Here is a 12,860-nt window from a genome sequence, read left to right as displayed (position 1 = left end):
AGACACTGATAATGCGGTCACTTTGTAAATGTGTCTTTGGGCCGTTGATGTGTCGGTGGATGTGCTGATGTTTGCTTAAAACACGTAATAAAATTATGGGAAAACTGGAATGAGTATTTTTTTTTTACCGTGCTAACTAATAATTATTTTTCTATTTTTTTTCAAATTTCCTATCATAATTTTTCTTATTTATTATTATAATTAATTTTTTAATTCTAAATTCTCTCAACTATTCAACATTTTTTCCTCAATTTCAATACTTTTTCATCAATTTAACAAGACAATCGTTACTTTTTTTATTTTATTCTTCCAATTCTCGATTGGCACTGAAAGTCTTCCCTTCTTATAGAAGTATCTAAATTCATTTCTCAAACGATAAGAATTATTATTATAGTTAATTTTTTAATACTAAATTCTCTCAACTATTCTACATTTTTTCCTCAATTTCAATACTTTTTCATCAGTTTAACAACACAATCGTTATTTTTTATTTTATTCTTCAAATTCTCACATACTTTTTCCAACTACTTTTATTTTCATCTTATCAAAATCAAATCAAACTTAATTTCGTTACCAAACGCAATGATCATATTAAAGATCATTCCCTTCTATGACCATCGAGTCTCGGTTGAGATTTGCTATAGGTAGCGTTTAAGAAATCATGAAGCTCTTGCTATTAAATTAGCAAGAGCCGATCAAAAAGAATATAACATAATGGCACACTGATAACCAAAAAAAAATTAGATTCGATACTTATTATGGACTATCCGCGTCCTTTATTAACTCTTAAAATTTCCATTTTACCGTAATAGATGCATAAGCCTCACTTGTAATCGGAAAAAAAGGTTTGCAAGAGTTGTTTACATATATATATATATATATATGTAATTGTCAAAAATATTTTGATTAGAACACTTTAGGGATCAAATAATACCTGGGCTTATCAAAGTAAAGTTGCTCTTTTATTTAGGATTGGTAATGTTAAACAGCTATAGGTTTGACGTCATATATAATAAGAGACCTAAATAATTATTTTCTCCTACCGAAATAAAAAAATATTTTTTAATCAATTTCATAACAATCATGTTAGTTATAAGTACATATTCGACGGATTGCGTGGGGGCACTTCTCGATTGGCACTGAAAGTCTTCCCTTCTTATAGAAGTATCTAAATCCATTTCTCAAACGATAAGAATTAATACAGAAAAGTATAAACTGTATTGTTTTCCATAATTTATTTTTTTGGAAATTTATAAAAAAAAATTATTTATTAAGATCTGTTCAGTAATTTTGGTGAATTTTCTGTATTTTTCTGTCTTTATAGTTCATTTTACTATATACCTTTTTCTTTTTTTTGTTATCATTAGGCATTTATTGATTGCCGAGAAAAAAAAAACTCTTGACATAATTTTATCTTCAATGATTGAATTAACTTATTCGTCTTATCCCATATATCGTCCTCTACCACAAATTGCAAGCAAAATTCACATGGGCCTTTCTAGTTTCTACGGCATGGTGTGGAGTTAAGTGTCCGCCAAGTTAATCTTCCAATAATATTAAATTGGACTATGGTCTTGGAAACACCCAATTTTGACCTTAGGCTACCACATAATAAATCATAAGATTATAATTAATTTAATTTAATTAATTAATTACAAAGAGATTTGATAGTTGAGGTCCCTAAGGGCTGCTTTTTGGACCACAAATTAAATTTCATTAGTTTACTAATCTTAGTGGTTCTCTACGTATGACTTATTACAATATCAAAGAACAAGGACATCCAACCAATGAACCCAATTTTTTTTTGAGTGAACCAATTAATCCGAATTTAATTGCGCGAATTATTTTGATGTCATTCCATCTTTTATGTATTCAAAGGACCTTCAAATCATTGAGTGCATTGAGTTTCTTATAATTGATCAATTGTTTTTGCAAATTATGGTTGATCTACTCTCAATTAACAAATTGAAAGTTTCTCCCAAACAATTCCTTGGTCTTTTTGAACCGTCATATCAACATTGAAGGGTTGGGGATCGTTGTTAATCCGATAGCATCGAGAGATCAAGGATAGTCCAGGAAAAGGGGCGGTGAAGTTTTGCTAACATGTCAAATAATCCAATCCTAATTATCCATTTAAGTCTGATCTTCCGGCCGACCAGCCAAAAATATAGAAGAGGACGGAACTAAAAGCTCAGTCTCAGCTCATCCCTTGTTGAATGGGATTAAACCAAATGAAAAGAAATTTAATATCAGAAAATACGATCTGTTATTAATTTCTTTTACTTAAATTTCCATTTTAAATTCTCTTCTATTGATAACTGCACATACCTAATTTGACATATTTTCCTATACAATAATACAATAATTGTTCTTCTTATCTATATAATGACCCAGCACACATATATTTATATGATCACGTCACATACTTTATAACTTACATATAAATTTACATACATACATAATATATATATATATATATATGAGTAGAAGCATCCCAATTCCCAACAGCCACGTCCTTGTTCTTAACGTCCAAACAGGATACCAAATACTATATATATTTTTTTTATAATAAGGTCCTTATCTTGAAAAGTTTGACCCGATGGCGGGCAGACCACGTTTATGTTGCCAACAAAAGAAAACCCAACTGCTGCCTTTTCTTGAAGGGCCAGGCCATAGCATATATTCTTCCATCACCCAATCTAATTTTACCTTCAAAGATGCTGCAGGATGCACCTTCCTTGATCTTTCATGGATGTGTACGTCTCTCATACTAGTTACATTTTTTAAAACGTTGCCGGTTGCTGTACTGTTGCTTCGTTAGGGTTGGCCCCCCGATCGTGTAGGGCTGAAGAGATGGCGGCCCCCCGTACTTGTTGAAACCAAGAGAGAAGGTGATGGGACCAAAAGAGAGAGGTGCTGCTATTGTCTGCAAATCCTCGATATTATTTCATTCACTAGAGGAATCTCTTATATGAGCAAAATACATTCAGCTGTAAGAAGAAAGTTCTAGACTTATAGAGAAAGGCAGGATATCTAGCCTAAAATAAAGATGTTATACAAAAATACGAGATACTAGTAATATTAAGATACTAAACTAGTAATTGTACAACTGTAATACCCCCCTTCAAGTTGGTGCGTGAGGATTACGAACACCCAACTTGCCGAGAAGGAACAGAAAACGGTCCCGCCCCAATGCCTTAGTGAACAAGTCTGCCAATTGATGTTTCGTGGAGACGTGTGCAGTAGTGATGACATTGTTCTTAATATGGTCACGGATGAAATGACAATCGATCTCAATGTGCTTCGTACGTTCATGAAAGACTGGATTGGCAGCAATGTGAAGTGCTGCCTGATTATCGCAAAATAGTTGAGTAGGTCGAGGAAAAATGACACCAAGAGACGATAATAAGTTACGTAGCCAGATGATCTCACTAACAGTAGCAGCCATGGCCCTATATTCCGCTTCAGCAGAAGAACGCGAAACAGTGGTTTGCTTCTTTGTTTTCCAAGAGATGGGACTACCTCCAATAGTTATGAAGTAGCCAGTTATAGAACGCCGGGTCATAGGGCAACTAGCCCAATCAGAATCACAGAATGCAGCTAGTTCCAATGACTTTGGATGAATAAAGATTCCTTGCCCTGGTGATTGTTTAATGTAACGAAGGACACGAGTAGCTGCGTCCCAATGATCTTGACGAGGTGTCTGCATAAACTGCGATAGGATCTGGACAGAGTAGGTGATTTCTGGCCTCGTGATAGTGAGATAGAGAAGACGCCCAACAAGTCGACGATACTGTCCTGGATCAGTAAGCAGGGCACCGGAATCGGAGGAAAGTCGATGATTCTGCTCCATAGGAAAACTAGAAGGACGAGAATCAAGCATTCCACACTCAGACAAAATGTCAATGGCATACTTCCGTTGACAAAGAAACAACCCTGAATCCATACGAGACACTTCTATGCCAAGGAAATACCGTAAAGTGCCTAAGTCCTTAATACGAAAGCAAGAACTGAGGTACCTTTTGAACGAGGTACAATGAGCAGGTGAATTCCCGGCGACTAATAAATCGTCTACATAGACGAGGACGGCAATGAAGATACTATCTTTAGAGTAAGTAAAAAGAGAATGATCAGCTCCGGACTGCCTAAATCCATATGCAAATAAGGCGTCTGCTAATTTGGAAAACCAATTCCTGGAAGCCTGTCGTAAGCCATAGAGAGATTTAAGAAGTCGACATACTTGTCCTGGTCGAGTAGCAGAGAGACCAGGTGGAACTGACATATAAACTTCCTCGTGCAGATCACCATGAAGGAAGGCATTATGCACATCCATCTGATGGATTTCCCATTTCTTCATAACAGCAACAGCAAGGAAGCATCTAACTGTCACAAGTTTGGCAACAGGAGCAAAAGTCTCACTAAAGTCAACTCCTTCTACTTGCGCGAATCCTTTAGCTACGAGGCGGGCTTTATATCTCTCAATAGACCCATCAGCATGACGCTTAATTTTGTAGACCCATTTACAATCAACAGGTTTCTTCCTCGGGGGTAAATTACTCATAGTCCAAGTACCGTTGAGTTCAAGTGCTCGGAGTTCCTCTGCCATAGCCGCTTGCCATCGCGGGTCACGAGCAGCCTCTCTATATGAACGAGGTTCGACATCTAAATCTAAAGTGGCAAGAAACGATATGTATTTATTGGTAGCACCCGTATATGATAAATAGTTGCGGAGAGGATACGGTGTACCTGAAGAATTCTGAGATTCGGTTAAGCAAAGAGAGGAAGACTCGATCATTGCCGTATGACATACATAATCCTTGAGGAATAAAGGCGGCCTACGTATTCGATTTGATCGTCGTAAGATGGAAGCATCCTCTGAAATTATGTCTGATGGTGATCTTGGATTTAGGTCGAGCTCCCCTGTGAAGTCCGGTGATGGAGGAGATTGAGCAGAGTTCCTATCTGCATTTAATGGAGAATGGGCTGGCTTCTGAAATGAGCTTGGGCCGAATCCCTGCAACTGATTGGGCTTTCCAGATGAGGAGGAGACGTCACCCGGAGAAGCTGGACCTGGCTTCTGTATTGAGCTTGGGCCGAATTCCTGCAGCGGATTGGTCTTCTCGGACGAAGAGGAGACGCCGCCCGGAGAAGCTGGATCCGGAATTATGTGACCCACTGGACTGTCAATCGGCCCTATTGGGCTCTCTTCTAGGCCTCCCACACCGACTTTATATAATGGACTGTGGATTTCATCATGCTGGCCCGCAATGTATTCTTCTTCCCAGTGCAGTGGTGTGCCCATTTCCGTTCCATTTGTTCCCGAGGCTTCGTAAGGAAACGTATTCTCGTAAAAACTGACATCTCTTGAGACGAAAAATTCTTTGGTCTTTAAATCATAGACACGCCATCCCTTCTTGCCATGGGGATATCCCACAAAAATACATCTCCGTGCTCGTTCCTTGAACTTGTCCGTAGGTGGTGGTCTTATTTGCGCATAACAGAGAGAGCCGAACACTCTCATGTGTGAATAGATAGGAATCTTGCCAAATAATACTTCGTGTGGACTTTTCCCGGATAATATTGGAGTAGGCGTGATGTTGATCAAATAAGCCGCCGATAAAATACACTCCCCCCAAAATTTTCCCGGTAAAGAGGCTTGAATAAGTAATGCCCGTGCAACATTTAGGAGATGTCGATGCTTTCGCTCAACTCGCCCATTTTGTTGAGGAGTGTCAACACATGAAGTTTGATGAATAATTCCCTTCTGTGAATAGTATTCTTGCATGTCTCGAGACAGAAACTCCGACCCATTGTCGCTTCGAATTATCTTCACATTTGTATCAAATTGATTTTGCACGAGATTGGAAAAATTCATTAAATGCCGTTTTGCCTCTGACTTGTCTCGCATCAAATAAACCCACAAGCCTCTACTGAAGTCATCGACTATAGTTAAAAAATAATATGCACCCGAATGAGAACAAACTCTATAAGCACCCCATATATCAACATGCACCAATTGAAAAATAGAGCTCGCTTTATTAAAACTACTCGGGAATTTAGATCTAGTTTGCTTGGCTTTATGACAAACCTCACAATCTTTATTCATATCATTCTTCAACAATAAACCGGGAATAACGATACGGGGAGATGGATGTCCCAATCTTTTGTGCCACACATCATTCTCTCTTACTACCGCCACCTTATTAACTTCACGAGTTTGAGCAATATATCGCAAAAGATAGACTCCCCCATGGAGCTCACCTACTCCAATCATCTTCCTCGACACGCGGTCCTGAATAATGCATAAGTCAGAGGAAAATATTATATGGCAATTCATTTCTTCTGAAAGCCGCGCAACAAATATGAGATTGCAATCGAAATCTGGAACAAGCAGGACTTTAGACAATACGAAATTGCCTCCAATGTGCACATTGCCAGTATGTGTAGCCTGAACTGATTTTCCGTTTGGAATAAAAACGGGTGAATCGTCTCGCAAAATTGATGAGCCAAATAAGAAACGAGAACAACCAGTCATGTGTCTAGAGGCTCCGGTGTCAATAATCCATGTCTCATTGCAAGATATAAAATTAAATCGATTACCGGTCTGGTTTTCACCCTCTTCATCAGGCCCGACTAGACTGAGTAGCCGTTGAATTTGTTCTTCGGAAAATGGCAACGTTGGAGACGATTGAGTCACTGTTTGTACCGCATTTGCTTGATTGAAACCAGCTCCAGGCCTTTTCCCTTGAAAACCGTGATGCTTCTTATCGAAACCCCCTCTCGATCCTTTCGAATTTCCTGCTTTATACTGACTGTCCCAGCCACCAGAATTTTGATGTCCATCCGAGTTCGTTGGACGCCCATTCAGTTTATAACAGGTGCTCCTTGTATGCCCAATTCGATTGCAGTAGTCGCAATGGGGTCGGTTTCCACCTTGCTGCGTTACAGGTCTGCCATCATCTACTGCCTTTACGGCAAACGCAGTAGCTTCCTGTCTTTGTGTCTCCTGGGAACGAACTATGGTCCTTTGTCGCTCATCCTGACAGACCATCTGATAAACATGATTAAGGTTAGGAAAAGGATCCATGCTAAGTATGCTGGAACGAACCGTAGCAAACTCGGGATTTAATCCCATGAGAAACTGATGAGCTTTCTCCCTTTCTCTCAGTCCCAATCGATTATGTGCTGCTCCACAAACACACGCACAGGAGCAGGTCATAGACTCAAGGAGATTGTCTAGTTCATCCCAAAGCCCCTTAAGGGACCCATAGTACTCGGCCACCAATTTCCCTTCCTGCCGATATGCATATACCTCGCTCTTCAGTTGGTAAATCCGTGTCTCGTTTCCCTGAGCAAAACGTTGCCTCAAATCTTCCCAAAGGATCCGAGCATTCTCAATGCATGCTATGCTCGGTTGCAAGTCCTTTTCTAATGAGTTTATCATCCATGTAACTACCAGAGAATTCGCCATCAACCATAATGGCTTGTTGGGGTCACCATCTGCAGGCTCAGGTAAAGTTCCATCGATAAACCCTACCTTGTTCTTAGCACGGAGAGCAATCCGCATCAGTCGAGACCAGGTAAGGTAGTTTTCTCCATTCAGTTTGCACTCAGTGAGTCGCAAAACTGATCCATCAGCTGAAGTTACGGTGTATGGAGACACCAAAGTTGCTGCAGGCGCTGCTGGAAGTGGTGCAGCTTCGACCTGAACGGTTCCTGCAGGAGGGAGAGCAGCTGTATTTGTATTTCCTCCAGACATGGTTGATTAAGGAGTCGGCTTGACTGATTTGCCGAGATTGAGAATGTGATTGTAATTCAACCACACGGCCCTTAGGCTTCACTTCTCTGATACCATGTTGAAACCAAGAGAGAAGGTGATGGGACCAAAAGAGAGAGGTGCTGCTATTGTCTGCAAATCCTCGATATTATTTCATTCACTAGAGGAATCTCTTATATGAGCAAAATACATTCAGCTGTAAGAAGAAAGTTCTAGACTTATAGAGAAAGGCAGGATATATAGCCTAAAATAAAGATGCTATACAAAAATACGAGATACTAGTAATATTAAGATACTAAACTAGTAATTGTACAACTGTAATAGTACTAGAGGTCCTGATAAGATTCCACTAATCAGTGTCATGGAAGTAAAGTAAGAAACATTAACGAATGATCAATTCATTTCGGGTCAACCTTTGCTTCGGTTGATCCTTCCTTTCTGCCCACTTTCCTTCAAAAAGGAAGAACCTCCAAGAAGATAATTAAGTTCTCATTTACCCAAAAAAAGAAAACAAATATATATATATATATATTGTAAATATATTTTTTCCTTTCTTTTTTAAGATACATGAGATAAATTTAGTAAATGCCATAGGAGAATGAAAATAAAATGAGCACAAAAAAATAACTGAAGAACGAGAATCGAACACTAAAAGCTGTTAGTTTACGCAAAGTATTAGACCATCCAATTAGAACCTATATTTTATTCATATTGACTGAAACTAATCCATATTCAAATATCGACTTACCTTAATCAAGAAGTGTTTCAAGTAAGTTTCAAACCATTGAAATACAGGTAAAAATTGATCCATTACGTGCATTGTTATCAATTGCACCACAACTTTTCACTCGGGTAGTTCGACCAATTAAAAAATTAACACTAAAAAATGGATAAGTAAGGATAAAAATATAAATGAAGATGAACAATCAGTTGGTCAACCCGCAATAGCCGGTTGGAGCATTCCAAGACCCAATAACCGGGCATCGAGGACAACCGGATATCATGGGTTTCCCGCGAAAATTGCCGGTTTTCTGACCGGGCCCCCAACCGAACTTTGGCTTTCTCAAACTTCTTTTTGATTTTTCCATTTTCAATATTTGAATTAATTCCCACTATTTTTTTTCCACTCTTTTTTATGCTCACCGACACTTTCCTTTTACACGATCGATCATCTTTTTTCTTTTCTTTTTTTTTTTTGGGGGTGAATGACCGATTATCTTTTTGTTGGCCTCTTTTGCTCAAGTCGACATTAACATTGTCTCAATCCTCAACCAACTCTTGATCTTCCACACACACACACACACATATATATATTATGGATAATGAGCCCTGAAATTAGTTGCTGTTAGGTGGGTCGATGTAATTTGGCGGCAAAAAAGCTTTGTTTTTTTAAAAGAACATGTTGGGGGATGGAACCGAGAAGATGGTTTAGGTACAGTCATGTTGTCTTGTTCTGCTCAGCCCCTTGTTGGATTCAGAGCTCCTTGACTGTATTTTAATGGATTTGTTTACTATATGCTGCAGATCTTGAGGTTTGAACCGTTGAAACAAGCTTCTAATTCCTTGTGGGTCTTCTTCTTCTTCTGTCTTCTCTTAGAGGGGCCGGAGAATGAGAATTTTCTTGGGGTCTGTGTGGTTTTTGGATCTATTTGAGGAAGTCCGATTAGGGGGCAACCTTTATTTTATAAAAACCATAAATTCAATTAATTTCCTTATATAATTATAATTCTATGCTTGAGTGGTCACCAAGCTATTGAGAGCTTGGCCTTTTGAGGCTGCTGCAAGAGCTCAGACATCTACTGCCCTGCCACCCTTCATTAGCTGAGAGTGGGAAGTAAGATGACGGTTTTCGAGCAAGTTAAGGCCGTGGCGGAGGAGGGGGAGCAGAAGAAGTGCGTGCTGGTCGGGATTCGGTTTGATAGCCGGAGCAGGGAGCTGCTCAACTGGGCTCTCGTGAAAGTGGCCGACCCGGGGGACCGGGTTGTTGCTCTTCACGTCTGTTGTCGAGGTTCAGGTAATGGTTGTGCCGGACTGCTGGGCTTAGATAAAACTGCTTTGCTTTTGTGGATAACATGTTGGTGTGTCGATACAGATCACGCTTTACAAGGGCAATCCCTGCTGGATAGCTACTTGGAGGTTTATGAGGGCCTATGCAACGTTAAGAAGGTAAAATCCTTCCCCCGTCGGATCCGAAAGAGAAATGGGCCATTAGCCGATAATTGATTCTCTTTTTTATCCTAATTTCCAGGTTCAACTTAAAGGTCACATTCTATGCACAAGTTCGATAAGACGAGCTCTAGTTCGAGAGGCAAAGAAGGTTGCAGCTGCCGCCCTTCTTGTTGGGATAGACAAGCACAGTGCCTTCGGGTATGATAAAAAAGAACCAAACAGAGCTTCAGTCAATAGCTTCAAATGTCTTGACTTTTTCTTTTTTTTTAATGATCGACTCTAAAAACAGATTTTTGATTCAGGATACCAACAGGAACAGCAAAGTATTGTGCCAAGAGACTGCCCTTATCGACCGACGTATTGGCCATCCACAATGGGAAGATCGTCTTCAGGAGGTTTGGCCATAATCAACTTACAGGTCTCGATCTGTTTTTCATCTTCGGGGAAAACGTCGGCTCGTAATTTTTTAGAGTGTGCTTGATTTGGTTCATACTTGCTTTAGGTGTTTTCCAAGATCCGAGACCAAGCCTGTATACAACTTCTTCCAAGGAGAGCCAATCTGAGTTCGCTGAATCAGAGACAGAGACCGAGGATTCGAGTTCCGAATTAAATTTTAGTTTCCGGGATAATCCAATGCCAAGCAAAAGCGCTGTTTATGGGAGCACAAGGATTTCATCAGTATCTATCTCAGAATGTAGCGGGGACCAGTTGGATTCAAGGCCGGGATGGCCTTTACTCAGAACGGCTGCTTTGCAAACTCCAGCAGCAGTGGGTCGAAGGAACATTTCTGTGGTTCAGTGGGCAATGAGCTTGCCGGATCGGTCCCAACACATCTCAGCAACACCGAGAAACATCTCAAGCAATTCTGGATTTGGAAATATCCATACTAACAACTTCTCTGCGCAAGACGAGCTATCAAAGCAGATGGATCTTCTCATCAACAGAAAGACCTCCGATTTTGCTTGGGTCAATTTTGAAGTACTACGCAAATCAACTTCTCAGTTCTCCTCAGGTTCGAACGCTATAACATCCCAGTCAAACACTAACTATTATCGCAATTGGAGCCTTCATAAGTTTCAAGATTTTACCAGTGTTTCCACATTCACCTTATGATCACACTCTCTTGTGAACAGAAAATCTGATCGGGAAAGGAGGGTCTAATCGGGTGTATAGGGGAACCCTCTCAGACGGCAGTGAAGTGGCTGTGAAGGTTCTGAAGTCGACCAAAGAATCACGAAGAGATTTTGCCCTTGAAGTAGATATTATTTCCTCACTGAAGCACAGATTCATTATTCCCCTGCACGGGATCTGCATTCAAAACGATAATCTCTTCTCTATCTATGATTTCTTTCCAAAGGGAAGCTTGGAAGAGAACCTGCACGGTACTACATCTATTTAACGTTAGCGTCTATTTCCGAAACGAATATTAGTAATATTAGTTGCTCATCGGAACTTCAAAGTGTGAAACAGGCAATGGAGAGAACGAATGTGGATTGCTATGGAAGGCACGATACAACATAGCCCTCAGAGTCGCTGAAGCACTGAACTACCTTCACAATGAAATTTCCCGGCCTGTTATTCATCGTGATGTCAAGTCTTCGAATATTCTTCTGACAGATGACTTTGAACCAAAGGTATGATCTTTGTTATCATGCTTATGTTAACTGAAATACGTAAAATAACTTTTAGGACTTGAAATGTACTGACTGATTTTTCTCTCTGTGGAAGTTATCGGACTTCGGGCTTGCAATGTGGGCCCCAACAGATTCGCTATTCCTGGAAGTCGACTTGGTGGGAACGTTCGGGTATCTTGCCCCCGAATACTTTATGTCCGGCAAAGTTAGCGATAGGATCGACGTTTACTCCTTCGGCGTGGTCCTTCTCGAGCTTTTATCAGGAAGGAAACCCATCAGCTCTGAGGCTTCAAAGGGACAGGAAAGCTTGATCATGTGGGTAAGTGTGCACTAATTAAGATATATCTTTTCTACATACACAAACTTTGAAATGTATTATGATTACGGTCCAGCGAACTACCTGTAATTCTCGAGTACTACTGAGCTCAGGCAAAGCCGATTATTGAGAGTGGAGACATCAAAGGCATTTTAGATCCAAGGCTCGATGGTGATATCAATGAAGTTGAGCTGAGGAGAATGGTCCTTGCAGCTACCCTTTGCCTCACGCAGGCAGCTCGTCTTCGTCCAAGTATAAACCAGGTAACAAAATCACAAGCGACAGATGTTTCATTGCATAGATCTCGGCTATAGTAAGTTCTTATTTTTTTTCCGATTCATTTTCTGTAGATTCTGAAGATCCTAAGAGGAGAATGCGATATGGACCCAATGGTCAGCTTCAGCACGATGAATTTGGATGGTTCAGAAAGTACAGAGGATAATCACGACGATGAGGTTTATCCTGAATCGTGTGCAGCTTCTCATTTGGGCCTCGCACTGCTCGATATATGCGATGATTTCACATCATTTAGTAGCTTGGAGCAGCGGAGCAATATTCTCTTTGTGGAGGAGTACATGAATGGAAGATGGAGCCGATCTTCGAGCTTTGAGTAATTCATAATCATCATAGGAACACCATTCCGTTTTGATTTTCCACCATTTCGTGTCTGTAAAGTCTTATTTTAGCAGATGGCAGTGCAGGCGTGCAAAGATGTAGATATTAGAGGGTGTAAATTTCAGAAAGGTCAAGAATTAAGCAAGCCTTCAAGTGTCGATGCTGATACTCTGAATCCCAAAAATTATTTATGGACAAATCCGAACACGATCTTAAGTCCAGGCAATGAGAAGAAGTGTGCTGCAAAAGGCAAGAACATACATTGTCAATAGCTTCGAGTAAATGAGAATTAGATTGGAACTTCCGCAACCGAAACCATCATCAGTTAATATGGCCATTCTGACACCAT

General features: G+C 40.1%; 1 protein-coding gene across 2 annotated transcripts; it reads left to right on the top strand.

Moving 5' to 3' along the window:
• The first annotated feature begins 8,995 nt into the window (after positions 1-8,995).
• Positions 8,996-12,679, top strand: LOC116194343 (receptor-like cytosolic serine/threonine-protein kinase RBK1). Of its 2 annotated transcripts, XM_031523142.1 has the most exons (11): positions 8,996-9,209; positions 9,302-9,791; positions 9,870-9,943; positions 10,026-10,144; positions 10,249-10,364; positions 10,449-10,958; positions 11,080-11,328; positions 11,417-11,580; positions 11,675-11,899; positions 12,010-12,159; positions 12,247-12,679. In XM_031523142.1, exons 2-11 carry the CDS (start codon positions 9,617-9,619, stop codon positions 12,508-12,510), a joined length of 2,046 nt encoding a protein of 681 aa, XP_031379002.1. In that variant the 5' UTR covers positions 8,996-9,209; positions 9,302-9,616; the 3' UTR covers positions 12,511-12,679. The 2 variants fall into 2 exon arrangements, with proteins under 2 accessions (XP_031379002.1, XP_031379003.1); XM_031523143.1 differs by having other exon boundaries at positions 8,996-9,791.
• The last annotated feature ends 181 nt before the right edge of the window (positions 12,680-12,860 follow it).

The sequence above is a fragment of the Punica granatum genome, chromosome 2 (genome assembly GCF_007655135.1).
Source record: "Punica granatum isolate Tunisia-2019 chromosome 2, ASM765513v2, whole genome shotgun sequence".
NCBI lineage: Eukaryota > Viridiplantae > Streptophyta > Magnoliopsida > Myrtales > Lythraceae > Punica > Punica granatum.
Note: the sequence above shows the minus strand (reverse complement) of the source record. Positions and strands in the feature narration are given on the sequence as shown.

Coding starts and splice junctions, on each gene's coding strand:
- LOC116194343 (XM_031523142.1), top strand. CDS start 9,617: ATGACGGTTTTCGAGCAAGTTAAGGCCGTGGCGGAGGAGGGGGAGCAG. Junction 9,944..10,025: donor GCCTATGCAACGTTAAGAAG/GTAAAATCCTTC, acceptor CCTAATTTCCAG/GTTCAACTTAAAGGTCACAT. Junction 11,900..12,009: donor AGGAAAGCTTGATCATGTGG/GTAAGTGTGCAC, acceptor TACTGAGCTCAG/GCAAAGCCGATTATTGAGAG.